Source organism: Benincasa hispida, chromosome 2, assembly GCF_009727055.1.
Source record: "Benincasa hispida cultivar B227 chromosome 2, ASM972705v1, whole genome shotgun sequence".
In the NCBI taxonomy this organism is placed as follows: Eukaryota; Viridiplantae; Streptophyta; class Magnoliopsida; order Cucurbitales; family Cucurbitaceae; genus Benincasa; species Benincasa hispida.
The window spans coordinates 1,174,690-1,202,597 of NC_052350.1; the positions used below are offsets into that span (position 1 = coordinate 1,174,690).

At 38.5% G+C, this 27,908-nt stretch overlaps 1 protein-coding gene across 12 annotated transcripts; it reads left to right on the forward strand.

The window, feature by feature from the left end:
* Positions 1-851: 851 nt before the first annotated feature.
* On the forward strand, positions 852-27,742 carry LOC120070581 (uncharacterized ATP-dependent helicase YprA). Of its 12 annotated transcripts, none has more exons than XM_039022379.1 (30): positions 852-1,093; positions 1,182-1,949; positions 2,164-2,275; positions 2,337-2,458; positions 3,352-3,504; positions 3,832-3,900; positions 4,124-4,246; positions 4,539-4,688; positions 4,769-4,900; positions 4,997-5,076; positions 9,427-9,521; positions 9,618-9,685; positions 10,645-10,734; positions 10,817-10,890; positions 10,976-11,083; positions 11,235-11,310; positions 11,524-11,660; positions 11,768-11,927; positions 12,020-12,199; positions 12,346-12,477; positions 12,633-12,788; positions 13,043-13,210; positions 13,368-13,480; positions 24,988-25,111; positions 25,223-25,318; positions 25,414-25,476; positions 25,561-25,663; positions 25,900-25,984; positions 26,636-26,803; positions 27,410-27,742. In XM_039022379.1, exons 1-27 carry the CDS (start codon positions 935-937, stop codon positions 25,594-25,596), a joined length of 3,744 nt encoding a protein of 1,247 aa, XP_038878307.1. In that variant the 5' UTR covers positions 852-934; the 3' UTR covers positions 25,597-25,663; positions 25,900-25,984; positions 26,636-26,803; positions 27,410-27,742. The 12 variants fall into 12 exon arrangements, with proteins under 12 accessions (XP_038878307.1, XP_038878304.1, XP_038878306.1 ...); XM_039022376.1 differs by having other exon boundaries at positions 25,561-25,592; XM_039022378.1 differs by having other exon boundaries at positions 25,900-26,803.
* Positions 27,743-27,908: the final 166 nt, after the last annotated feature.

Sequence of the window (27,908 nt, forward strand, 5' to 3'; positions counted from 1 at the left end):
CATCCTTTTAAGTCGCTTCTTCAAATACTAGGTAACAGGTATTGTTCACTAGCAATATTTGGTAAGAGTTGTTTTAATTTTGTTGAGTTTGGGACCACATGATAACTAATCCAAACCGATTGATTTAATAAGAAAGGGAATTAAAGTAATGTCCAATACAAGAATAGAAACCACAGTTTTTATTCGATTCAGTTTATCGTTCTTAGTTTTTAGCATGTTTTTTCTTCCCAATTTTTTATTTGTAGTTATGTGTTTGTTTTGAATGGAATATTTTTTAATCTCTTCAAACTAAAATTAAGCCTTCCTTCTTTTATTGTTTTTTTTTTTATCGAATGAAAATGAACTTGTTTAATTTTTTCTAGATAAAAAATACATGTACCATAACAATTGATCATTTTTCTAATACTACAAATATACGATGCATCGTAATTAAACAAAATACTAAAAGGAGCATAGAGTTGGAGTTTATATGTAAGGGTATTATATACCTTTGGTTCAATTAGGTTTTTCATAGTTTTTTCAATAAAAAAATAATCCGAATCCATAATTTTTAGCTTTCTCCAAATAATGTTCAATTTTATACTAAAAATAAAACCAAACCAGATCCGTTTTTTTTTCCCCCGATTTTTGAATTTTCCCATTTTTGATTGCACTCCAAGTCATGTCCATCACAATTTCCCTATAAACTAATACCCATCAAATTGGTGTGTTTTAAGTCACAAGCCCTAATTTTCTAACGATAGGGCCGACCGACTAGAAGGCCCAATTAATCGGGCTTTTCATGGAGAAGCCCAATAACAATAAAATCCACGGCCCATGTGGTCGAGTGCTTTTGACACCAACTTGAAGTTGCAGGCGAGCGAACCGACCAGTTTCCCCGCCAAATTCTCAGCCATAACGGACTCCGGTGAGAAGCTTCAAGGAGAGATTGACAATGGAGGAAAGTGTGAGGGAAATCGAAATCAAAACTCTAACCGGAGAATCCTTGACCGTTTCCATCTCCGGCAACAGAACAATTGACGACCTCAAACTTCTACTCAGGCGGAATTTCCCCTCCGCAACCATTTCCCCCAATTTTCACCTCTTTTTCAAGGTAATCAACATCTCTATCTCTCTCTATCCGTGTATTTTCTTTTCTTGTTTTGTTTTCCCTCCTATGATACTTCGCATTTTCGTTTCAGGGTACTAAATTGAAACCCCAGAGTCAAATTAGTGCGTGTCGTATTGACCATGGCGAATTTCTAGTTCTCATTCCATTTAATAAAAAGGAGTCTTCCAAGTCTCGGCTACGTGATCAATATGAACAAGGGTCTAGTGTTTCGTGCGGAAGCTCAATTTCTCAATTCGCTGATTCTGCGTGGTCCGATATGGTGCAGGATTTATCGTATTTACATGGCTGTTCTGATGAAAGGAGGGAGGAAAATCGCCCTGAGAGTGAGAGAGGGAGTTCCGAAGTCGGAGGTGTGGATGCTGAATTGGTAGCGACATGTAGTACTAGTTCTTTTAGTTCGAAATCAAAAGGAAAAAAGGGTTTTGCTTATGATGACTTGAAAGGAAATTTAGATGATGTTTTGAGGAAATTTTCATCGTCTCCTTCCGAGGGGTTTCTAAACGAACAAACCTGTGAAAGCTTTATTAAGTATTTGGAGTCGGTGGATTGTTTGTCGGACCCACGTAATGGGAATTGTATGTTAGCAAAACAGGCTAATTCACGAAGTGGTAACAAAAGAGCTCCAAATAGCACATGTGGTTCTTCATGTCTATGTCCAGTATGGTTGAAGAAGACAATGAAGGCATTTTCTTTCTTAAATGTTTTTGCAATGTTTCTTCAATTACAAGAGGAAATTATGACTGTAAGTCGATTGGAGCAAGCAATGGACCAGCTGCGGAAACGTGGAATTACGCTTTGTATGGAGGACATACAGAATCTCTCTCTTCTATGTCCCAAGGTACTTGATTCCACGTTGGTGAAAGTTTTCCAAGTTTAATGGGTATCACTATATCATTATATCGACACATGCATTACGAGTGATGTATAATTGTCAATTTGTAGTGTCTAAGTTTATCCCATTGTGTATGGATTCCTTGAGAACTCACGTGATTACATTATTAATCAATTCACCTAACTTATAATTTTAACAAGTCTATACTCTGCTGTGCCAGGCAGTACATTTTGCAAGTGGCAGATCGGAAGATACTTGTGTTGATAGGCTTATCATTATTATTTATTTGACTGAAAAAAATGGTCGATGGAAAGATGACATTGACAATACTGGTAAGGTGAAATTTTACTTTATTGAGATGCATTCGGTTTTTAATTGGATGTTTGCTCTCAGTTACTTCACATCGTTGCTGTACATCATGTAAATCGTTCACAGCACCTACGAATGTCACTCCACTGAAGAGACGGGAAAGATCCTTTAAATTTTATCTTTTGGAGGCTATCAAGTGCCATATGGTATGTTTCACTCTTCTTGTCTCCTTGCTTTTGTTATAGTTTTTTTAAGGGTAGGATTGTTGTAAAATATTTTCACTGGGGAAGAAACGACTTTAGAGCATCCTTGCTTCCATTCACACTGTTGAAGTTTTATGTGGCGAGTAGTTTAATAGAGTTGAATGAACTTATCATACTTCAAGATTTCTGGTTACCTAGGTGGTATTGTTACCATTATCTCCTCCTTTGTGCCCCTTATTTTCGTACCAGCATTTCTCAATTTCAATATCCAGTTAGGAAATTTTCCTGCCCCTTCTGGAGGTAAAGATGGGGTTAGTATAGTGCTGAGATGAGCTCAGGAGGAGGGTATATGATTAACTATTTGAACATGGATTTGCTAATATAAACAACAACAATAGTAATAAGGGAACCTGAAATTGGTTCCTAAAAATTATACGAGCAAGAATTAGCCAATAATCATTGTATGAAAAAAAGTAGGATCCATACTTTTCACTGGCCTTTGTGGATGCCACATCTGCTTCTAAACAAATAGTGCTGAATTTTAAGAGCAAATTATCCGAGTCATGATAACAGTTCTTAAGAATTTAGAAGGCTTTTCAAGTGTTGTTTTATCATGCATCAGTGGAGATGAGTCTAAGATCTGATCAGAATGGCCCAATTAATCCAGCAGTTGCTCTTGCTGGGCAAGGATTCTCTCTTCCCCTGGCCCTTAGGCCGTTCTCATTTTTTGGAATGTTAGTCGCAAGTTAAGATATAAAAGAAGTCTTACATTGCAGTCTCGAATTTATCTATGCATTCATTTGGGATTCTGATCCAGCTAGTACCATGTCAGTATTCAGTATACCATTTTTATAATCAGTGTCCAATTATCTACTAATGGAATTAATGGAATGCAGCTTAAACATGGAAGCAGAAGAGAGATATGTGTGCCTTTTTCTTTGGAAGCTTTAATCACACCAAATGAGACCGATGTGGATGGAAGTGAAGCAAAGAGGGGAAAAAAATGTGATACGGCTTCTAGTTCTCAATCAGACCGAAGACAATGTCATGTATGAAGTCATCCTCAGTAGTATGTATATGTAGCTATGCAGTTCTTTGCTTCTCTTTTTTCAAATTTCCAATGCAAGATCTAGTGTTTTGAGATTTGATTTTGATTTTTCTCACAGGGGATGTGATTTTTTAAGTTTTGCTATCTTATAATGTGTGCTTGTTGTGTCTGCTGGGCAGTCACGTTTGACCAACAAAGTTTATATCAACATGTTTACTAAAGCAATTCATGAATCCAGAAGTTCTACCTCTAATTTTGTGTTTAGAATAATTCACAGCGTGATTTGTATTATTAATTGCAGTACCTTTATGGTTTCTCCATCCCACAGGACACTTCAAAACTCTTGCCTGAGAAAATGGTTGAACATCTTGAAAAGGGTGTTGGATCTGAGGGCCAGGTATGTAGCTGAGGATGTGAATTGCAAAACACGGGTCAAATTTTCTTTAATTGATCGATAAATTGATACGTTTAGTCATTGTGTGTCAATGACTTTGTCTGCTGGTTTAGTCAGGTCATTCAATTAAAGAGTGAAACTGGTATTTAAAAATTGTATTTTTTTTTTTTTGGATAGATTGTTAGTTGTTAGTTGAGAACTATGATATGTATGTTTCTGTAAACAGATAGTGCATGTTGAAGATATTGGGGCTAGGAAAGCCAATTATGTGGAAATTCCGAAGGAACTCTCAAATAATGTTGTATCAGCACTCAAATGTATTGGAGTAGCAAACTTGTATAGCCATCAGGTATGACTAACTTTTATGCTTTTATTTTAACAAGGCTCACGTTATGCTTATTTCACTTTTAATTTGTGATGAGTAGATATTTGAGCTCGTCTTGGTGCACTCTGTTAAAGTCTTTTGTGATTATGAAAACTATTTATATTTGAGCTTGTCATGATGACACTTTTATAAACTCCTTACCTCACTTGTGGGTTGATATGACTCATCTTATGTATAAATTCCTTTTGTGTTGAATACATCATTTTTAATTAAACAAAATACTTGTTTCTGTATTTCTACTATATGGAATTGATAGGCACAGTCAATAGAAGCCTCCCTCGCTGGAAAGCATGTTGCTGTTGCCACAATGACGTCAAGTGGAAAATCTCTGTGCTATAACTTGCCAGTTCTTGAAGCAATGTCTCAAAATGTCTCATCATGTGCTCTTTACTTATTTCCAACTAAGGTATGATCTCTGCTCAATTATCGCATAAGTTGCTCCATACAAAGTGGTCTTTGTATTGAGATGTAAATCTTTATATTTAGGCCTTAGCTCAAGATCAACTCAGAAGCTTGCTCATCATGATGAAAGGATTTAATCATAACCTTAACATTGGCGTTTATGATGGGGATACATCACAGGCTGACAGGATATTGTTGCGTGATAATGCTAGGCTGGTAATTTATGAAGTCTTTTTTACAACCTCCCCACTTCCTTCCCTGAACGTTAGTCCAAAAACCAAATTCCTTCAGAAATTTTCTGTTTTTATACAGTTAATCACAAATCCAGATATGCTACATGTATCAATCCTGCCACACCACAGACAATTTAGTAGAATATTATCAAATCTTCGGTATTGTATCAAACTTTACAATTCATCTCTGTTATTGTTCACTCCATGGTGCCACATTCCATCTATTTTATCACTCTCTCTGACTTTTGCCTTTTTTCTTTTTTTAAATACTTTGGCCTTGATGTTGATCTCAATTTAAGTTGATTGCCTTTTTATTGGCATTGCTTGTCAGCATTGTGCACGCTAATTATGCTGATTTTTTGCGCATAATTGTCAATATTGTGCACAGTTACCTCAAGACTTTACTGTATTACTCAGCATCCGGAGACCACTGTGGCTAATGTGTGGATTCCATCTACTAATGCTTGGGATTTAAGTTTAAGACGTCATCTTACGGAAATGGAAATTTTAGAATGGGCCTTTTTATCCAACCATTTGCTTTCTGTCAATATTCGATCCTCTGCTGATGTTTGGATATGGCCCGACTGTTAAACCTCTGTTGGCTAGTCTGGTGGGTTAAATAGATTCAATTTTGTTTGATCTTTATTCGGTCATTTGGAAAGACAGTTATCCAAAAAGGATTAAAATCTTTCTTTGGGAGCTTAGCTGGGGTGCCATTAATACTACAAACCGTTTACAGTACTGCATGCCTTATATGGCTATTTCTCCCTCTTGGTGTCATATGTGTTGTCAACAGGTTGAATCTCCAATCCACTTGTTTTTCCACGGTTCGTTTGCTGCTAATTTTTCGGCTACTATTTTGCCTGCTTTTGGTGGTCTTTCACATGCCCTAATTCCATTTCTGATGCATTGGCTTCCTTGTTGGTGGGTCATTCTTTTGGTGGTACAAAGAAGTTGATTTGGTTGGCTCTCTTGCGTGCTTTCTTTTGGAGTTTGTGGGGCGAAAGGAATAGAGTCTTTTTCGTGGCTCATTTTCTACCTTTAATTATTTCATGGACTTTGTATCATCTACTGCTTTTCTTGGGGTAAAACAAAGCACCCTTTTTGATGCACACAGAAGTGAAGAAAAAATACGTCAAATCTTATTCAATCCCCAAATGATACAAAGCAACCCTTTATATAGGGTGCCAGCCGGTTACAATACGCTAAAGATAACCAGTTTAGTAGGTAACCGGTTATACAATCAAACTTAAAAAAAAAAAAAATACAGCTATACTTTAAAATAACTAACAAAAGATTATGTTCCTACATTAAATCCTTTCCCTTAGGAGGAATAACACGTCCTCGTGTTAAGTAGCTAGCTTGAAATCATCCGATGGATGGTACGGAAATATGTCAGCTACATTGAAGGTTGGACTTATCTGAAGGTCAGAAGGAAGATCCAACTTGTAAGCATGGTCGCCATATTTTTCCAAAATGTGAAAAGGTCCCATCTTTTTGTTAGTTAATTTGTTATGGGCTGATTATAAATCCTAGGAAATGAATTTGAGAACTGAGAAAACAACATTTTTTTAGATTGATGACTAATTTGTTATCATGCAATACATTAAATACTGAATGTAAACGCAATAAATGATCATCATAGCAACAACTATAAATAAGAATATCAAAGAAATAAACAACTACGAATTTATTTATAAATGGTTGTAAGACTTGATTTATTAATTTCATAAATGTACTTGGTGCATTAGATAGTCCAAACGGCATAACAAGCCACTCAAATAAACCAACATTAGTTTTAAAGGCCGTTTTCCACTCATCTCCGGTTTAATTCATATTTGGTGATATCCACTCTTTAGATCTATTTTCGAAAATAGGGAAGCTCCTCCTAATTGATCTAGAAGGTCACTAAGTCGAGGTATAGGGAACAAGTATTTTATTGTGATCTTATTAACAGCCCTATTATGGACACATAATCTCCAAGACCCATCTTTTTTAGGAGCTAACAAGGTTGGGACTGCACAAGGACTCAAACTAGGTCGAGTAAGACCTTTATTTAGAACTCTTGAATTTGTTCATGTAAAATGGTGTATTCTTTAGGGCTCATTCTATAATGGGGAAGATTAAGTCATCGGGAATGAGGTCTATTTTGTGTTGAATGTTTTGTAAAGGTGGAAAAGAAGAGGGCTCCTTGGTTAAAATAGGAAACTTGTCAAATAAAGATTGCACCTCGGAAGGTATAGGGGCAGGTGATTCTTTAAAGACATCTTATTTTACTACTAAGGCAACAAGGGGTTCTTTAATTTTCAAGAAACCAGCTTTGGTAATTAATGTAAAAAATTGTGACTGATGCTTTGTAGGTTTCTTATCTTCCCCTTTTTCCAAAGGTAGGACAATTTTCTTACCTAGCCACATGAACTCATAGGTGTTGCTTTTTCCCTTGTGGATTGTTTGGTTATCGTACTGTCATGGTCTTCCTAGTATATGGCAAACGTCCATGTCTACAACGTCACAAACTACTTGGTCCTTACATTGATTTCCTATGGATAAAGGGACAGAGCATAGTTCATGGACTGAAGCTTCTCCACCTTTTTTAATCCAGCTTATCTTATAAGGATTAGGATGAGCTTTAGTCTTAAGGTTAAGAGCATTTATAAGTTTTTTAGACAACATTTTCACAGCTACCACTATCTATTATTACTTGGCATACCTTACCATTTGTCGTGCACCGAGTCCGGAAAAGAGTACTTCTTTGTGGATGCCTTTCCTTTTTAGGTGTGAGGAGGATCTTTTGAATGATACAAGAAAGTTGGTCCCCATCATCTGCATGTAAAAAAATGGCATCTTCATCCGAATCTTGGTGTTCTTGGGTAGAATCTTCCTCTTCTTTTAATGGTTAGAGTTCTTCTTTGTGGGCACTCGTTTGAAAGATGTCCTTGCAGTCCATACTGAAGGAATTTACCTAGAGTAAGACGGTTATAGGGGTTAGAATCTTTTCTAAGAGTAGTACCATCATTACCCGTGCTCGTGGATGCTCCCTTCTTGGATTGGTCTTCCTTTCAGGCCATGGAATTCTGCCTTGAGGAGTAGAATATTTGTTGGGTTCAAGATTGGGTTTCTTGTAGGCATTCTGTTGCTTCCCCCATGGAAATGGTCGGAGGAGTTCTTGGTTGAAGTTGCTTCTTCTTCTTCTTCTTCAATCTTGGTAGCTAAAGTAATGGCATCTGCAAGATAAGCTAAAGGATGTAGATTAACGATTTTTTTGATGTCTTCTTGAAGTCCAAACACAAATCTTGCAATATGTTGTTGCTCGGTTTCAAGCAAGTTATTTCTTGCACCAAGGTGATGGAATTCCTCGGCATAATCAGCAATGGAGCATTCCCCTTGACGACATTGTTGGTATTTACTATAAAGTACTTGCTGATAATTCATGGGAAGGAACTGCTTTTTCATTACACGCAACATTTTAGGCCAACTTCGAATGGGAGGTTTGTCATAATAGCTCCGATTGTTCTCAATTTGCTCCCACATTGCAGAAGCACCACTTTGAAGCTTGTATGCAATCAATCGGACCTTCTTTTTCTCAACAGTGTTAGTATAAGCAAAGAAGTTTTCTTCGTTCTTGACCCAATTGAGGAACCTTTCAATGTCCATACAACCATTAAAAGGTTGTAGATCCATCTTGATCTTGTAATCGGGTTATTCTTGGAATTCTTGGCCTCCCACTTGCGTTCTTGAAAATCTTTGATGCGTTTTTTGCACTAATACTTCATCATCTTCCGAGGAGTCAGAATCATCTCCCATAAAACCAAGCAAAGAAAGGTCATTAAACCTTATCAACCTACGTTCTTGAGAGCTATCTTGAAGATTGGCTCTACCTTCGGTGGGAATTCTTGGAGTCGAGCGGGTGGAAGTGAAGGAATTAATCTGAAGTGTAAGGTTCTCTATTGGCTTTGGTGATGGTAGTGAGCTGTTTATTGATGTCCACGACTGCTAGTTCAACATCATTCAAACGGCCTTCGAGATTGGAGGAAGCTTCCGCAACCATGGTGATTGAAGGGAAATAAGGATCCGAATATGACAAGTCAGCCTTGGATTGGGGGCTCTGATACCACCTGATGCACACACAAGGGAAGAAAAAATACCTCAAATCTTATTCAATCCCCAGATGATACAAAGCAGCCCTTTATATAGGGTGCCAACCAGTTACAATACACTAAAGATGACCGGTTTAGTAGGTAACTGGTTATACAATCAAACTTAAAGGAAAATACAGCTAAACTTTAAAATAACTAACAAAAGATTGTGTTCCTACATCACTTTTACTCACTTTAGTTTATCTTCTTTGGTCAGTAATTGGCGCTCTATTATGTAATCATCCTATGTTTTTGGGATCCTCCCCTTATTTCATTTACCAATGAAATGTTTCTTTTACCCCAAAAAAAAATTAAATTGTCAACCTTGTGCACATTTACCTCAAGACTTAATCAGTTGATTATTTTTACTCAGGTTTATAGTCATTGACGAGGCTCATACTTATAAGGGAGCATTTGGATGTCATACCGCACTAATACTACGGAGACTTCGCCGACTATGCTCTCACGGTCTGTATAACCACCTTGTGTGTAAATGAAAATTAAGGGAGTTTTCCATATTCAACTCTAATTTTGTTATCAAACAAAATCTGATTTATCATGCAGTGTATGGAAGTGATCCTTCTTTTATATTCTGCACAGCAACCTCTGCAAATCCCCGTGAACATTGTATGGTAATTGTTCTGACCATTGCTAAAAACCATGTACTTTAGTCTAGATGCCTACTGGTCGTGAAACTCTTTTGAAAATGTATAGAAGCATCTTCGGTAGTGCAGCAGTGCCATGTATGTCTTTTCCACTCGAACTTAATTGTTTTCTTTGATATAATTTAGTTTAGTGTCTTATGTCGACATAATGAATGAGAGTCAAAACAGTGCCAACATGATGGATAAGATTCAATCCAGGTTTACCAGATTGTATATGAGAGTGCTTTACAAGTGCTTATGTTCCTACTATAAGTATTTTGTTAAAAATTGCATAATGAATGAGAGTCAAAACAGAAGTATTTTGTTTGATCTACTTGAATGTGCTTTTTAGTTGATTGATATTTGCTTCGAAAATAATTTTACAACCAATAATTTACTAATACAAAAACATTAGTATTGGGGGGGAAAATGCAAAAATGAAGAGATATGTGAGACATTGGTTGCAGAGACATTAATATACAGAGAGCATAGTTAGAAAAAATGTGTATGAAGAGAGAGATTAATAAGGAAAGTATGAATCTATAGAAAATCTAGAGAGATTGGTAAGAAGAGAGTGTATAAAGAGTAATCCATGAAAGAAGTATCTCAGGAGAGATTAAGAATGTAGGGCTTAAACTAAAAGAACTTGATATGTAAAGAAAATCACCGAAAAATTGCTTCTTTGGAGGTACTGCTAATTGCTGGCTTTCTTAAATGCTTCTAAATTGTAGCCAAAATGCCAAATATAAATGTTGTGTCTAAGAAGTGCTCTTAACCTTCTAATTTCTCTCATCTTATAATCTCACTTTTAGGTTTAGTGACTGGCAATTATTATATCCTTGCATGTCATTTTCACAGTCATATTAGATCAAAGTGAAATCAAATTTGAGTTCAGTGTTTCTGAATGTGTAAATGAATTGAAATATGCCCTTTTTGTAATGCTTCAGGAACTTGGAAATCTGTCAAGCTTAGAGCTGATTGAAAACGATGGAAGTCCGTCTGCCAGAAAACTTTTCATCCTCTGGAATCCTATTATGGTGCTCTTTGAACGTCTGTGAACATAAATTTTCATGATAAAGTTATTCTTATTTTCCCTTGTTGCTTCTTTCTGTGGTACAGGCCTTGAAAAATTATCAGAGAGGTATTGATTCTCCGCAGAGTACAAAAAAGAACATGACAGTTAGAAATCCAAGGCAACAACCTTTCATATCTAGTGACTTCAGTGGATGAGGACCAATCTCTTTATTATATCATTTAACTCCTTGTTTGCCTTTTCAGCCCAATTATGGACATTGCGAGGCTTTTTGCAGAAATGGTTCTGCATGGACTTCGCTGCATTGCTTTTTGTAAAACTCGTAAACTTTGTGAACTCGTTTTATGCTACACGTAGGTGATACTGATATTTTTATCCTGTTGTGACTATTCTGGATTTTTGGTTTTAATATTTTATATTATCACTTATGCTTGCTTTAATTTCACCTCGCTGCTTAGAGATAGTTCCAACTCAATTTTGCAACTACTCTTTTCATTGTTATAGGCGTGAAATTCTCAAGGAGAGTGCACCCCATCTGGTTCAGTCTGTGTGTGCTTATCGTGCTGGATACACTGCTGAGGTATATGAGATATCCTCTATTGTTGAAACTCGAGAATTATTTATCGCTATAGATTTATGTTTGTATTGTGGAATGGAAACCAGGATTTAAGAAATTTTGATTTGGCCCTACTGCAAAATTTTGTCTGCTGGCTTCTCCCATGATATGCTTATTATTGTAATTTAACTTGTCCATGAAGTGCATATTTTCTGAGTTGGAATACAAACCGAGCAGGATAGGAGGAGAATTGAGAGTGACTTTTTTGGGGGAAACCTTTGTGGCGTTGCTGCGACAAATGCCCTTGAATTGGGTATTGATGTAGGCCATATTGATGCAACTCTGCATCTGGGTTTTCCTGGCAGTATTGCCAGGTAAAGTTCCTTAATCTTTTCTGTTATCCTTGGTCTTTTGACTTGTCCATAATTCGGTTCTTTTGGTTTCATATCTTTATGTTCCTCCATGCTGTATTCTTTTCAAGCTTGTGGCAACAAGCAGGCAGGGCAGGAAGGAGAGAAAAGACTTCTCTTTCTGTGTATGTTGCATTTGAAGGGCCTCTTGACCAATATTTCGTGAAACACCCTGAAAAACTTTTTGGGAGCCCAATTGAGTGCTGCCATATTGATGCTAAAAACCAACAGGTTCCGAATTTTATAGAAATGCTTTAAATTTGTACCCACTCCCTGCTTCGGCGAAGTTTTAGTCTCCATATTTCGTGATGCTGCTTTCATAGGTTCTTGAACAGCATTTGTTGTGTGCTGCATATGAACACCCAGTATGTGTGGCTTATGATCAGAATTTTTTTGGTCCTGGCTTAAACACTGCCCTAATGTCTCTGAAAAATAGAGGGGATTTGATTGCTGAGTCATCATGTGGTTCATCCAAAAGTATATGGAACTATATTGGGCAAGAGGTAATATTTTCTCAATTGATTCAAACTCTGTTCATTTGGATGATGGATTTTGTAAAGCTTATATCACTCACCAGAAATTGTATTTCGATACAAACCTGTGGTTAGTTGAACTATTATTTTATGTTTCCTTTTTTTAATTTTTCTAGAAAATGCCTTCCCGCTCAGTTAGTATCCGAGCCATTGAAGCAGAGAGATATAAAGTTGTAGACCAGCGTCAAAATGAAATTCTCGAAGAGATTGAGGAAAGCAAGGCTTTCTTTCAGGTGACTGCTGCTTCGGTATAAAACCATTTATGCACATAAACAAAATCATTTCTAATTTTTTATTCAAAGAGAATAATAAAAGTTGTCAGGGTGGATCCCTTTCATTTCTATTCATTGGTTGCTTGATTGCTCGATGAATCTAACAATATAGGTTTTCGGCTGTGGTTCAGGTATATGAAGGTGCTGTCTACATGCATCAAGGGCGAACATATCTTGTCAAAAGCTTGAATTTGTCGACTATGCTTGCTTTCTGTGAAGAAGCTGATCTAAAATATTACACAAAAACACGCGATTACACTGACATTCATGTTATTGATGGTAATTTGGTATGTTTGACTTATTATCTATTCTTTTACTACCATCTTTCTGAACTTTCACATCTGCATTTTGATATCATATCTTCTTAAATTTGGATTTTGGTGTGTATCTTTCTCTTTTAGAATTGTAATTGGTTTATTTTAAAGGATTGTGGCTTTGGCATTTTAGATGGATAATGTGACGTGAATTTAAACCCTAAAAAGCCTTTTTACAGTATTGTTCCGTAGTTCTCAATTCTAATTAGTGTCATGTTGATAATTAGGCCTATCCAAGGAGAGCTCCAAATATTCCGCCCTCAAAGACAACTGCACAAGCAAATGATTGTAGAGTTACCACCACTTGGTTTGGTTTCTATCAAATACAGAAAGGAAGTAATCAAATTATTGACACCCTGAACCTCTCACTTCCAAAATATTCATACAACTCTCAGGTGATATTTGAAAAATTAGGATATTCTTGACTCATTCTTTAATCAATTGGCCTCGGCATCAAGTTCTTCTTCTTCATTCTTTTTTTAAATAATAATAATAAAAAAAAACCTCCTATTTCTTCCTGCTTATTTTATTTTTCCTTGCTAAGCTAAGCAGGCAGTCTGGGTTCCAGTACCACAATCAATAAAAGAAGAGGTGAAAAGGAAAAACTTTGACTTTCGTGCAGGCTTGCATGCTGCTTCACATGCTCTTCTGAATGTAGTGCCATTGTAAGTCTTGCGTTGTAATGTGTTTAAGATCTTCTTTTAAAGGTTTCCCTTTTGGACCCTGTATTGCCGAACATGTAAATATAGCATGTTGTTGTAATGAGCGCCTGTAACTGTGGGGGTGGGGGTAACAAGCACCTCCCTCGACCATCTCCCTACATTCTCTAGGTGGGGCCCTACTAATACAAAATGTACCCAAGACAGAGAATCTGTTCTGAAACTGTAGAGAAGGGACAGCTCTGTAGATCAAGGTCCTAAGCTGCATGCACCATAGTAGGAATCACAGAAGAAGATATTTGGACAAAATCTATGGTATTTATCCTACCTAAAGTTACCAACCAAGCAAAAATTTGATTATCTTGGGGAGTTTAGTCTTCTAGCGCAGGGTAAAGATATATACTAGAAGCAGAAGGATGTGGATTAGACAATAAATGAGCAAACAGAGGTTTAGTGAATATGTATATTGTTGAATTTCGTAGATTTTTTTCCCTCAAGAGTCTAGCTTCCAGATTTTTCAGAAAGTTGAAAATTTTCTGTGAAAGCAAGTATTTAGGTAAGAAAATATTTTGGTTGACTGGAAGCGTTGAGTGCCAATGAAAGATCAAATATGTCTGCTGGTCAACTTAATTAGAGAGCTCAATACAGCTGAAAGGATGCAGAAAAGGAGCTCTTATATTCAACTGCTACGTTGGTGCACCTTGCCTTGGAGACCAGAGGAGACTATGAGACGTATAGTCTTCGAAAAACAAAGTCTCATGGAAAACCGAGCTATCATTCAGAACGAAATCTATTACTCTAACTTTTGGCTTCCAGTAATGAACGAAAACTGAATTCCATGCTCGTGGGAATTAATTGCTTGGCGAAGAGCAACTTGGTCTAGCTGTTACGTGGACATGGTTTGTGTTGAAAATAGAGGGTTTTAGCCCTAAGGGCATTCTAGTAATTTAGCTTTGCCCCGGTCTGTATTAGGGTTTCCTACCAGTCTATTTATATCAGTATCCTCTCTTCTATCATGTATGTGTTATTAGAAAATAATAAAAAGTCCTCTAGATCGTGGTTTTTTCTCCCTATTTTAGGGTTTTCCATGTACACGTTGTGTGCTCTTTTCTTCTTTTACTTTCATCATGGTATCAGAGCATCGTGATGAAACCCTAGCCGTCATCAATGAAAATCAATCAGGGGAGTCACAACCAGCGGGCGATGGTGGCGGCCCCGTCGTCAACATAGCCACTGCTGTGCAGACTACCATAGAACGGTATTTTCAGACAGCCTTTCACCTCCTCAAGCTAGCCGACCCTACCAGAGCCGACCAGTTGAATGGAGCCCAGCCGGCAGTAGACCCGATTGGGATGAGCAACTTCCAGACAGCGTCGTTCCAATCGGGTGCCGTCGAACAGACACAACTTGTGGTTTCCCCCAGTGTTGGAACCCAAAATTTAGAGATCCAGCCGGGATCAGTGTTGGGACTGGTCTTGTGGTGGAGTGCAGTACTCAAAGATTGAGGAAACAGATCGGGTTTATGATTTCCTTGCTGGCTTGAACTCTAAATTTGATACAGTGCGTAGTCGAATATTGGGATAGCGACCAATACCCTCCTTCATGGAAGTCTGCTCTGAAGTTCGTCTCGAGAAAGACAGGTCAAGTGCTACGAATAACCTTCCTATTTCTTCCACAGATTCCGCTGCGTTTAAAGCAAAGTCATCTGGACTTGATGGTGACAAACAGAGTAGTAAACCTTCGGTTTGTGAACACTGCAAGAAGCCTTAGCATGCTAAAGATCAGTGTTGGAAGTTGCATGATCCGAATAGTAGACGGCGTCGGTAATATGATAAGTCAAATTCTGGACGAGCTCTTGTGAGTAATTCAACAAATGGTAATTCTCAGCCTCAACCTCAGGCGAACAATTAGGATGAGTCTGGTGCTGTCGGTATCAGTGCTATTGCCCAGTCAGGTTCGATTCAGTCATTTGGTCTTATTAGTATAAGTGGTAAAAAAACCATGGATTCTTGATTTGGGAGTTACGGATCACTTAACTGGCTCATTTGATCAATTTATTTTGTATCGTCTGAGTGCTAGCAATGAAAGAATTAGGATTGCAGATGGGTCTTTCGCTCCTGTTGCATGAAAGGGTCATCTCTCCCCGTTTGAGGGATTAACTTTACAAGATGTGTTACATGTCCTAAAAATATCTTACAACTTGTTGTCTATCAGTAAGATTACGAGAGATCTAGGTTGTCAAGTTGTTTTCTCACGTGATATTGTTTTATTTCAAGACCTGAGCTCGGGGACGACGATTGGCACTACCCGGCACAATAGGGGCTCTATTTCCTTAATGCTGATACTTCCTCTAGGAATAGTAATAGGGCTAGTTTTGTTTCTTCTTGTTTTTCTACATCTGAAAAAGATTACATGTTATGGCATTTTTGCCTTGGGCACCCTAGTTTTCAATATATGAAATATTTATTTCCTCATTTGTTTCATAATGCTCATGTCTCCTCTTTGACTTGTGATGTGTGTATTCGTGCTAAACAACATCGGGTCTTGTTTCAGTCTCAGTCTTACAAGCCATCTAAACCTTTCACTCTTATCCATAGTGATGTTTGGAGTCCTTCACCCATCACCACCTCTACCGGCAAATGTTGGTTTGGAACCTTCATTGATGATCACACTCGACTTACTTGGGTTCTCTTCCTTACTGATGAGTCAGAGGTATCATCGGTGTTCCAACAGTTCTATACCATTGTGGAAACTCAGTTTAACACCAAAATTGTCATCCATCCTGATAACAGGGGGAGTTCTTCAACAATACCTTTCGTGAATTTTTGGCATCTAAAGGGACTGTTCACCAAAGTTCTTGTGCGTATACTCTTCAACAAAATGGGATGGCTGAACGGAAAAATCATCATCTAGTTGAGGTTGCTCGTTCCTTCATGTTGTCTACCTCCCTTCCGTCATATTTATGGGGGGATGTTGTCTTAACTGCAGCATATCTGATTAATCACATGCCTTCACATGTTCTAAAATTTCATACTCCTCTTGAGTGTTTCAAAGAGCCGTACCAAACCACATGCTTTACTCTTGACGTCCCTCTCCGAGTGTTTGGTTGTGTTGTCTTTGTTCATACTCATGGTCCTAATCGCACCAAATTTACCCCTCATGCTCAGAAATATGTCTTTGTCAGATATCCTCATCATCAACGTGGATATAAGTGTTAGCATCCATCATCACGAAAGTATTTCATTTCAATGGATGTTATTTTTCTCGAGGATCAGCCCTTCTTTCCCATTAGTCATCTTCAGAGGGAGAGTTCTAGTGAAGAGACTAATTGGTCCACATCTTCGATTTCATTATATTTACTCCCTGAACCTGAACCTATCCTGAGTGTTAACGACACTATCCTACCTACCAAACAAGTCCCGTGGATAATATACTACAGGAAGAATCTCAAGAAGGAAATAGTACCACCTGTTGTCTCTCCGGTTTCAGTCCATTAGTTGGACCCAACTTCAGCTCAAGGTACTCATAATCTTGTCTCTAATGATATTGATGTTTGTGCTGAAAATGATATATGTAATGTGGGTGAGACCACATTACATATATGTTGTCTCTAATGACAATACTTCTGACTGTACCGACGATTGTACCAAGGAAACCATGTGCGAGGCTGATGCAATTGAGAGTGAGATTTGAGGAAACAACTCCAAAAAGTGATAATGTTGCAGGTAAGGATGAGTGTGTGAAAGGAATATCAGAGGATGGAACTCTATAGCAGGAGACTGAATGTGATGTTCTTGATAAAGGGTTAAACAAAATAAAAAGTCATGATGCCTCATTTGATCTTCCCATTGCTTTGAGGAAAGGTATTAGATCTTGCACTAAGTACCCTATGCACAATTATCTGTCTTACTGTAATTTGTCCCCTAAGTTCAAGGCTCTTACTACGAGTCTGGATACATTAACGATACCAAACAGTATACATGTGGCAATGGAGATTCCTGAGTGGAAAGTTGCGGTTATGGAGGAAATGAGAGCTCTTGAGAAAAACAATGCTTGGGATCGTGTTTCTCTTCCTAAAGGACATAAGACAGTTGGATGTAAGTGGGTGTTCACTATAAAGTATAAGTCTGATGGGACGCTTGACAGGTACAAGGCCAGGTTGGTTGCTAAAGGGTTTACTCAAACCTTTGGAATAGACTACTCAGAGAATTTCTCTCCTGTAGCAAAGCTAATTACCATCCGTATTCTTCTTTTAGTAGCTGTGAATAAAGACTGGCCTCTCCATCAGCTCGATGTAAAAAATTGCATTTCTTAATGGTGAATTAGAAGTGGAAGTCTACATGAGTCCTCTGCCGGGTTTCGAGGTTCAGTTTGATCACCAAGTGTGTAAATTAAGAAAGTTCCTGTATGGGTTGAAACAATCTTCAAGAGTTTGGTTTGACAGATTCACTATCTTTGTTAAGTCTCGAGGTCTTACTCAAGGGCACTCTGATCATACTTTGTTCATAAAGAGGTCAGTATCAGGGAAGATTGTTGTTCTTATTGTGTACATGGATGATATTGTTTTGTCAGGAGATGATGCCACCGAGATTATCTGGCTAAAAAGGAAAATGGCTGAGGAGTTCGAGATTAAAGATCTTGGGAAATTAAGGAATTTTCTAGGAATGGAAGTAGCACGGTCAAAAGAGGGGATTTCTGTTTCTTAACAGAAATATACACTTGATTTATTAAAAGAAACAGGTATGACCGGATGTAAGTCCGTTGATACTCCTGTAGAATCCAATGCTAAGCTTGGTGATTCTGTTAACAAAGTTCCAGTCAATGAAGAGAGATACTGACGTCTAATCGGGAAATTAATTTACCTATCTCATACTAGACCGGATATATCCTACGCTGTCAGGGTAGTTAGTCAATTCATACAAGCACCTTACGAAGAGCATATGAAGGCTGTGGAACGCATCATGAGATATTTAAAAACTACTCCTAGTAAGAGTTTGATGTTCAGAAAAACCGACAAACGATGCATTGAAGCTTATACCGACTTTGACTGGGCAGACTCTATTGTAGACAGAAAGTCAACATCTGGGTATTATACCTTTGTATGGGGAAATCTCGTTACTTGGAGAAGTAAGAAACAAGGAGTGGTTGCTAGAAGTAATGTTGAAGCAGAATATGAGGCTATGAGTCTGGGAATATGTGAAGAAATTTGGTTGAAGAAAGTTCCATCGGATCTCCATCAAGTTAGTGATCTTCCGATGAAGCTCTATTGTGACAATAAAGCAGCAATAAGCATAGTGAATAATCCGGTTCAACATGACAGGACAAAACACGTGGAAATCGATAGACACTTCATTAAAGAAAGACTGGATAGTGGCAGTGTCTGTATTTCGTACATTCTTTCTAGTCTGTATTTCGTACTTTCCTTCTAGTCAACAAGTTGTAGATATCCTCATAAAAGGGTTACTTAGGCAAAGCTTTGATTTTTGTATTTGCAAGTTGGGTCTGATTGATATCTATGTCCCAACTTGAAGGGGAGTGTTGAAATTAGAGGGTTTTAGTCATAAGGGCATTTTAGTGATTTAGCTTTGCCCTGGTCTGTATTAGGGTTTCCGACCAATCTATTTATATCAGTGTCCTCTCTTGTATGTGTTATTAGAAAATAATAAAAGTTCTCTGTATTGTGGTTTTTTCTTCCTGTTCTAGGGTTTTCCACGTAAAGGTTGTGTACTCTTTTCTTCTTTTACTTTCATCCGTTTGTGTGGTTTGAGAGGAAAGCAAGAATCATACGGATGAATGCCATCAAAGCACTACTGTGGGATATGGTTTGGGAGAAAAAATAGTATATACAATGGTAAGGATAGTGATAGACCTCCCATATTTAGAAAGTATGATAGAAGAGCTAATAAGAAGATTGGGGAGAAGGATACAAATGTAAATGTGGGAGAGAATAAAATTAGTTAGAATTGGGGCCACCAAATAGGGATCAAATCTGTTAACAAATTTTGTTAGTAGGGGGATGGCTGTTTGTTATAAAGATAGGAAGTAGAAGCAAAGGGGAGTATGAAAACTTTTTACTTAGAATTGAGCTTGTTAAGCTTGTAAGAGGGAGGAGGTCTCGGCTTCCTAGGCTACTTTGAGCCAAAATAGTGAATACATAATCGAGACTCTATCAATCTGGTATTAGAGACATTTGATTCGTGGGAAAGGGTATGGTGAAGAAGATGGAGGCAAGACTATCAGTTGTGGAAGAACAACTCACCTTACTACTAGTTGGAATGGAAAACAGAATGGATCAGAGGTTTAGGGAGATGCAACAGATTACTGAGAACATGATGACTGCCAAGATCGAATCCTTGGGGGAGACTATGGAACAGAAGATGATCCGAGCATTGGAAGTCTGGTCGAAGAAATCGGAAATAGCCAAGGAGAGGGAATCAGGATCATCGGAGAGGACAGTGACAGACAGAGGTAAACAACCGGCAAGGGAGGAAGGCAGCGAAAGAAGGGAAGTGCCATTGTTCGATATGAGATTGCGTAAGCTGGAAATACTAATATTCAAAGGGGAACCAGGGGAAAACCCGATGGGATGGTTTCATAGAGTCGAAAGGTATTTTGTTGTGAACCGATTATCGGAGAAGGACAAGATTGAAGCTGCGATTTTGTGTTCGGAAGGAGAAGCATTAGAGTGGCATCAGTGGGAAGAAGAGAGAATGCCGATGGATACCTGGGCCTAGTTTAAAGAGCAACTCCTACTACGTTTCCTACTAGTCAAAGAGGAAGATCGGAGAGCACAGTTTCTGACCTTGAAGCAGGACGGCAGTGTGCGAGCATATCGGCGGCGATTCGAGCAACTTTCAAGGCGGTTAAGGACCTTTCAAACAAGACGTTAGAGAGTAAGTTTGTTAGTGGGCTGAAAGAAGACATACAAATTGAAATGAGAATGTTCAAATTAATTGGGCTAAAGGAAAAAATGAGGATGGCCCAAATAATAGAAGATACGGAGGAAGCCCGAAGAAAAAAATGGGGCAACCCAAACCCACCAAAGTCTACAGGCGCGTCTTCAAACTCGGGGCTTAATTCGACCATGGGTCAACCCGGCTCCAACTTAAGTCAGGACACACAGTCGGCCGCCCAGACAATCTCTCTCAACCCGACCCGCACGTCAGGTACATCTTCAAACTCTGTTACATTAAAAGTTATCGACGGAAAATCGTTCATGGCCGAAGCTTTCAAACAGCTGTCCGACAGTGAGATGCAAAATCGGAGGGATAAGGAACTTTGCTACCGATGTGAAGAGAAATATACACCGGGGCACCGTTGTAAAAGGTAGGAGTTGAGCATCTTGTTATATCACGATGAGGAAGAAGGAGCTGGAACAAATGAAACAGAGGAAGAATCAGGGGAGGCCGAAATGCCCATGACGACTACATTGGAATCGATGGTGGTGGAGACTAGCGAGCAAGAGGCGGCGGAGTTGTCCTTAAATTCTCTGGCAGGAATCGACTCACCCCGAACGATTAAAGTCAGGGGAGCTATAGGAGACAAGGACGTGATCATCCTCATCGACAGCGGTGCATCACACAACTTCATCGACAACGAACTAGTGTCGACCCAGAAACTACCACAAACGCCAATGACAAGTTATGGGATAATGTTGGGGACAGGAGCATCAGTGAGAATGACGGGTATCTGCAAAGGGGTAATTCTTAATCTCCCTAACTTGACTGTTATCAATGACTTCTTCCCTTTGCCCCTGGGCAGCTCTGATGTGGTATTGGGAGTGCAATGGTTGATGACTTTGGGACGGGTCGAATGCGATTGGGGAACGTCAGAGATGGAATTTCAAGTTGGTGATTGGCGGGTACACTTGCAAGGAGACTGCAGCCTGATGAAAGCTCAAATCTCGTTAAAGTCGATGATGAAATTGGTAAAAGGAGGGGGCCAGGGCATTCTACTCGAGCTGAACTCACTCTTGACTTCTGAAAAGGACGAAGGAGATCGATCAAAAGTGGAACCATAACCTGAAATACAAGAGATTTTAAAAAAATACCAATCCGTTTTCTAGACAGTTGAGGGGCTACCTCCAGTGCGGCATCATGAACATCACATTGAACTCAAGCCAGGGGCAGGACCAGTGAATGTCAGACCATATAGGTACCCACAAATCCAGAAGGACGAGATTGAGAAGTTGGTTGAAGAGATGCTCACTGCCGGGATCATTCAACCCAGCGTAAGCCCTTTTTCAAGCCCTGTGTTATTAGTAAAGAAGAAGGATGGAAGCTGGCGGTTTTGTGTTGACTATAGGGCATTGAACCAAGTCACGGTGCCAGACAATTTCCCTATCCCAATGGTTGAAGTACTCCTTGATGAATTGGCCGGTGCACGAGTCTTCTCCAAGATTGACTTGAAGTCTGGATACCATCAAATTCGGGTGGCCCCTTCAGACATACATAAAACAACATTCCGCACTCATGAAGGCCATTACGAGTTTCTAGTCATGCCATTCGGATTGAGAAATGTCCCATCTACATTTCAATCGGTAATGAATGACCTTTTGCACCCATACTTAAGAAAATTTGTGTTAGTATTCTTTGATGATATCCTAATCTACAGCTCTTCTTTATGTGATCATGTGCAACATCTATCCTTGGTATCGCAAGCATTGTATGATAACCAATTTATGGCCAATCTTAAGAAGTGTACGTTTGGGGCAAGGAAAATCGATTATTTGGGGCATATTATATCAGAAGAGGGAGTGGCAGCAGATCCATCGAAGGTGGAAGCTATGCTCCAATGGCCAACCCCAACAACAGTTAAACAACTCAGGGAATTCCTTGGGTTAACAGGATACTACCGCAAATTTGTATCCCATTATGGTTCGCTTGCTTTCCCTTTAACACAACAGCTCAAGAAGGACAAACTACAGTGGAACAAGGAAGCTCAGGAGGCCTTCGAGGTCTTGAAGCAGCGGATGGCCCAACTCCCTACCCTCAAGCTCCCTGATTTCAATCAAATATTCATAATAGAAACAGATGCATCCGGGGTAGGAGTTGGAGCAGTATTAATGCAAGAAGGAAGACCGGTAGCATACTTCAGCAAGGCCCTCCCACCTACGCATCGACTCAAGGCTGCTTACGAACGAGAGCTGATTGCTATAGTCATGGCTGTACAGAAATGGTGTCCTTACCTATTGGGAAGAAGATTCATTATGCGGACAGATCAGAAAAGCCTCAAATTCTTATTAGAGCAGCGTATTATAGCAGGGGAATACTAGAAATGGGTAGCTAAATTAATAGGATATGAGTTTGAAATCGAGTATAAGAAAGGGATGGAGAACTCTGCCGCAGATGCATTGTCTAGGCTACCTACCACGATGGAAATGACAATGATCAGCGTGATGCGTGCCCTCAATCAGGAGGTGTTCACTAGCCAAATTGAGTAGGATCCGGAACTAAGAGCAATCCGGGATAACATCCGAGCAAAGCAACCACATCCCCGAGGGTATGCACTTCAGGGAGAACTCCTACTATATCAGCAGTGTATTGTGCTTCCACCGCAGTCACCTACCATCCCATTACTCTTATAAGAATTCCACAACAATCCAATTGGAGGGCACAATGGAGTAGTGAAAATGTATCAACAGTTAAAGGAGTTCTTTTGGACAGGGATGAAAGCAAGAGTGAAGGCATTTGTAGGGGATTGCTCTGTCTGTCAACAAGCCAAGTACTTGGCATTAGCCCCTGCTGGATTGCTACAACCCCTGCCAATACCCGAGCTCACCTGGCAAGATATCAGCATGGATTTTGTAGAGGGGCTGCCAAAATCCGAAGGATACAACTCAATTCTCCAAAATCCGAAGGATACAACTCAGCCCTTGTGGTGGTTGATAGGCTATCCAAATATGCACACTTCATCGCTCTTCGCCACCTCTATACCGCAGCAACCGTGGCTACTTTGTTCATGAAGGAAGTTGTACGACTGCATGGAGTACCAAGAAGCATTATATCTGACAGAGATAAAGTGTTCACTAGCCTGTTTTGGGAAGAATTATTTAAATTGATGGGAACGCAACTCAAGAGGAGCTCATCCTACCATCCACAAACGGATGGACAAACAGAAGTGGTCAACCGAGGCTTAGAAGCATACCTTCGCTGCTTTACCATGGAAACTCCTTCACAATGGCACAAGTGGCTAGCATGGGCTGAATATAATTATAACACATCTTACCACACAGCCATCAAACGAACACCTTACGAAGTATTATACGGCAGACCAACACCCACACTCATTCATTATGCACAGGGGAATGCCATAGTAGGAGAAGTAGACGTGCTACTCAAAAACAGAGATGGGATGCTCAAGCAGTTGAAGAAAACGTTAGAAGCAACGCAACAAAGAACGAAGGCTCTAGCAGATTCGAAACGACGAGAAGTGAACTTTGAAGTCTCGGATTGGTTGTACATCAAGCTCAAGCCATACCGTCAAGGATCATTAGTGGTGCACAAGCACCCAAAACTAGCACTGCACTACATTGGACCTTTTCAAATAATCCAAAAGGCCGGACCTGTGGCATATAAGCTTGACCTACCTCACAATGTCAGCATACATCCGGTAATACATGTTTCACAATTAAGGAAAGCCGAGGGGACCATATTACCACGATTCTCTTCACCAACGGTGGGGCTATTCGGAAAGCAGCTCAAACCAATGTCAGTTTTGGGAGTTCAAAAGATTGATTCAACTATATCATCACCTAATGACTTTGAAGTACTCATACAGTGGGAAGATTTACCAATAGAAGATGCAACATGGGAAGGAGGAGCACAAATAGCCGAGCAATTCCCTGACTTTCACCTTGAGGACAAGGTGGTGCCTTGGGTGGAGGGTAATGATAGACCTCCCATATTTAGAAAGTATGAAAGAAGAGCTAATAAGAAGATTGGGAAGAAGGGTACAAATGTAAATGTGGGAGAGAATAAAATTAGTTAGAATTGGGGCCACCAAAGAGGGATCAAATCTGTTAAATTCTGTTAGTAGGGGGGTAGCTGTTTGTTATAAAGATAGGAGGTAGAAGCAAGGGGGAGTATGAAAACTTTTTATTTAGAATTGAGCTTGTTAAGCTTGCAAGAGGGAGGAGGTCTCGGCTTCCTAGGCTACTTTGAGCCAAAATAGTGAATACATAATCGAGACTCTATCAGATAGCTATTGAGGAGAGATCTTTTGATTTGGCCAAATTCCCATGTTCTTCTTGGTGTTCACTTTCTTACTCTTTTCGCAACTTAATCTCTTCCATTAAAACATGTTGGCTCACTGAGCATACCTCTAACTTGTCTCCTTAAAAGTTAGTTTCAAATGAACTTAAAACACACGAGTTGGAGCTTTGGATAGGCAAGTTTCTCACCAAATGAAAGAAATTATAAAGAAAAAAAGAACCTTCAAATGTAATCTGCTCTTTTGTTAATCCTTTAACTTAAGTTTAGTAGTTTTTCAACTCATCGAGTAGTTTCTTACAGACGCATAATATGCAACATGTCAGACTTGGCTCCTGAATGTGCAAATCCTCATGATACTCGCTATTTTCCAGAAAGAATTCTGTTGTATGATCAACATCCTGGAGGAACTGGTCTGTCACTACAGGTGAGCAACGTGAAATTGTAGCTGCTCCATTTATGCTTGTATGTTAGGTGTCAGGTCAATTTCTTTTCTTTTTGGTTTTTAATACTAAGAACTTAACTGAACATGTGACAGATTCAACCCGTTTTCATAGAGCTGTTGAACGCTGCTTTTGAACTTCTCACCTCTTGCCGCTGCTTAGGAGAGACCGGCTGCCCTAATTGTGTCCAAGTATGTTTTCATTTACTCTCTTAAAAAAAAGGAAAAAGAATGTGTAGGTCAAGATTAAGACGCAAAAGTATTTTTTTTCTTTTGTTTTTCCCCAGAGTCTGACCTGCCACGAATACAATGAGGTTTTACACAAGGATGCAGCCAGTTTAATTATCAAGGTTCAAACTTGTAATTTATGGATCCTAATTACTTTTCCCTCGTGCTAGTTTTATGGAAATTAACTAAATTATTCATCCACACAGGGCGTTCTGGATGCAGAGAAAGCATATTGCAGGTAAAGTCTTGAATGCATGAATCAGAGAGTGAACTACTCAGACTTAGATTAAACTTATCTTTTGATGTCAGGTAAACTCGGAAGTTATTGGAGATTCATACTCTCTTTCTACTGCAAGAAAAATGACATGGTTTCTCTTTTAGGATAGGTTTGAAAAGTTTCAATTCTTGATTTAAAAAACTAGTTTTGCTTCTGGAGTTAATTATAAAAGGGTAATTGGGATAAAACAAACATATTATTAATTGCTCAGTTTAGATTCATTAGGTAAGTTCTCAATACTCTTCTCATGGATTTTTCTTTTTGTCAGGAATTAGAAGAAAATATTCCCCATAATTCTAAACGTGAGAGGTTCAACTATAATCTGGACACGAAATATAATCTGCCTCCGTCAGGTGAACTAGTTTTCTTATTTGTTCTTTAGAGGTCTTTTGCTTCAAGGAGGAAGCATTGACAATTAACTAAAGATAATGGTTAATTTTGAGAATTATCTTTAAAATTCAGATATGGAATGCCTTTTTTCTTTCTAATTTTTAGATAGGGTTGAGATTCTATGTATAATGTTATGAAATCTCATTTTTATTTTAAGGCATGTTTACTCCCTCTTACAACCGGTTGTAAGTTTGAATCTCATCTTTTATATGATCTAATATTCTTTAGAGAAAAAAGAGAAAAAAGAACCTTCTAACATAGGATGGTGAAAATAGAGTAAAAGAGGGTCAGTTATTGGTTTGGAAAAACTAATTATTTATCCTTTTAACAGCTTTAGACTATTTGTTATATTAATAATGAGATGGAAATGGTCTTAAGCATTCGGTAATGGATTGATTTCCATTCAGTTTACATGTGCTTATGTTTGTAGTTTTAACATTTACTTGAGGGGTACCAAACATAATATTGGTGTATACTTGTGAATGGTTGGTTAAGGGAGATGCTTGTCCTTATTTTAGCGTATGAAATGAAGTTCATTAAAATATAATTGAATTGGTGCTTGAATTATTACACAAAGTCGTCCCCATTAAATTTGCTGCCATGCTTATGAATAGCCCTATAGAGAAGGTGCTGGCTGAAATAGCTTTTACTGTGCTGGCGAGTGGCGACAGCGCACCCTCTGGCCGCCAACTGAGCCCGTCAGCGCTGCGCCATTGACTTTTGAATTGTGATAGGCGTTTGAACAACCTCCTTCAGAACATTATTGAACTTGCGATGAGACAGTAATAATTCATGTCCACTTTTATGAACATTTTTTGAAATTTCTTTTTTCTATTCCCCTATATTTCTATATTTGATTTTAATCAGAAATTTGAAATAGTTTTCACCTTTTTAGAGATCTCGTTGAAATAGTTTTCCAGTCTTTCCCAGTTGAGATTGTTCCTTATAATTGTTCCTTATATATATATATTAAGATTTGAGAATTTGGAGAAGATTTGAAAAAATTACCTAAGGTTTGGAAAAGATTGCATACAATCTCGATGCCCATTCTAGCAAAGATTCAATCGAGAAAGTCTAAATAATTGATAGTTTATTATTCGAAGTCAATCTTGACCGAGAAGGACTAAGAAAAACTATTTCAACAAGTTCTCCAAAAGGGTGCTAGTGTGAAAGATGAAAACATTTGAGAGTCATTTCTAACCATTTCTCATTTTACTCTGTTGGACTAAATAATCTACTCTTCTACCGTTGAGTATGAAGTACTTGCACGTCATTTGTATTAGATTTTCTAACTGATTTCACAAAACTCTGTTCCTATTTAAAACTGAGATGTTCTTTTGGTGTTATGTTCTTTTGTTTATCAAGTCAATGTGTTGATGTTTTTGCAGAAGTGATTCACAGGTTGGTCGACTATTTCAAACATAAATTGCAGGACTATTGTATCACATTTCCGATTATTTAGTCTCGATGGTTCAAACAATTCATTATTTGAACTTTTGATCTCTGGGTCGAAAGCATGTCCTCAACTGGTAGGATAACTTGAGATGTTAGGTTTCTATATTTTTAGCATATATGAAAATTGTGCTTCAATTGGGAGTAAATTTTTGTAGTTCAACAGCTTGAGGGCCACTACTTTGTTTCTTACATGGCGAGGTTGTACCAACCCAACCAACTGCTAATATTATAACGTCTTAGCTTCTTGCTACTTGACACAGATTAAATTTGGTTTCGTTGAGACTTGTCGACTCATGAATTCTGTGGAAATTTTTTTACCCTTTGTCACCAGGTTTCAAAATTCCACAATTTTAGTCGTTAAATTTTGAGTTTAGTTTTAATGTAGTACCTAAATTTTAAAATCTTATAATTTACTTCTAAGATTTGAGTTTT

What these genes read in the sequence shown, in the direction of transcription:
- LOC120070581 (XM_039022373.1), top strand. Translation starts at nt 935, where the DNA reads ATGGAGGAAAGTGTGAGGGAAATCGAAATCAAAACTCTAACCGGAGAA. An exon ending in GAACTGGTCTGTCACTACAG is followed by an intron (nt 25,112 to 25,222) that starts GTGAGCAACGTG and finishes AACATGTGACAG; the next exon opens with ATTCAACCCGTTTTCATAGA. An exon ending in GCTGCCCTAATTGTGTCCAA is followed by an intron (nt 25,319 to 25,413) that starts GTATGTTTTCAT and finishes GTTTTTCCCCAG; the next exon opens with AGTCTGACCTGCCACGAATA.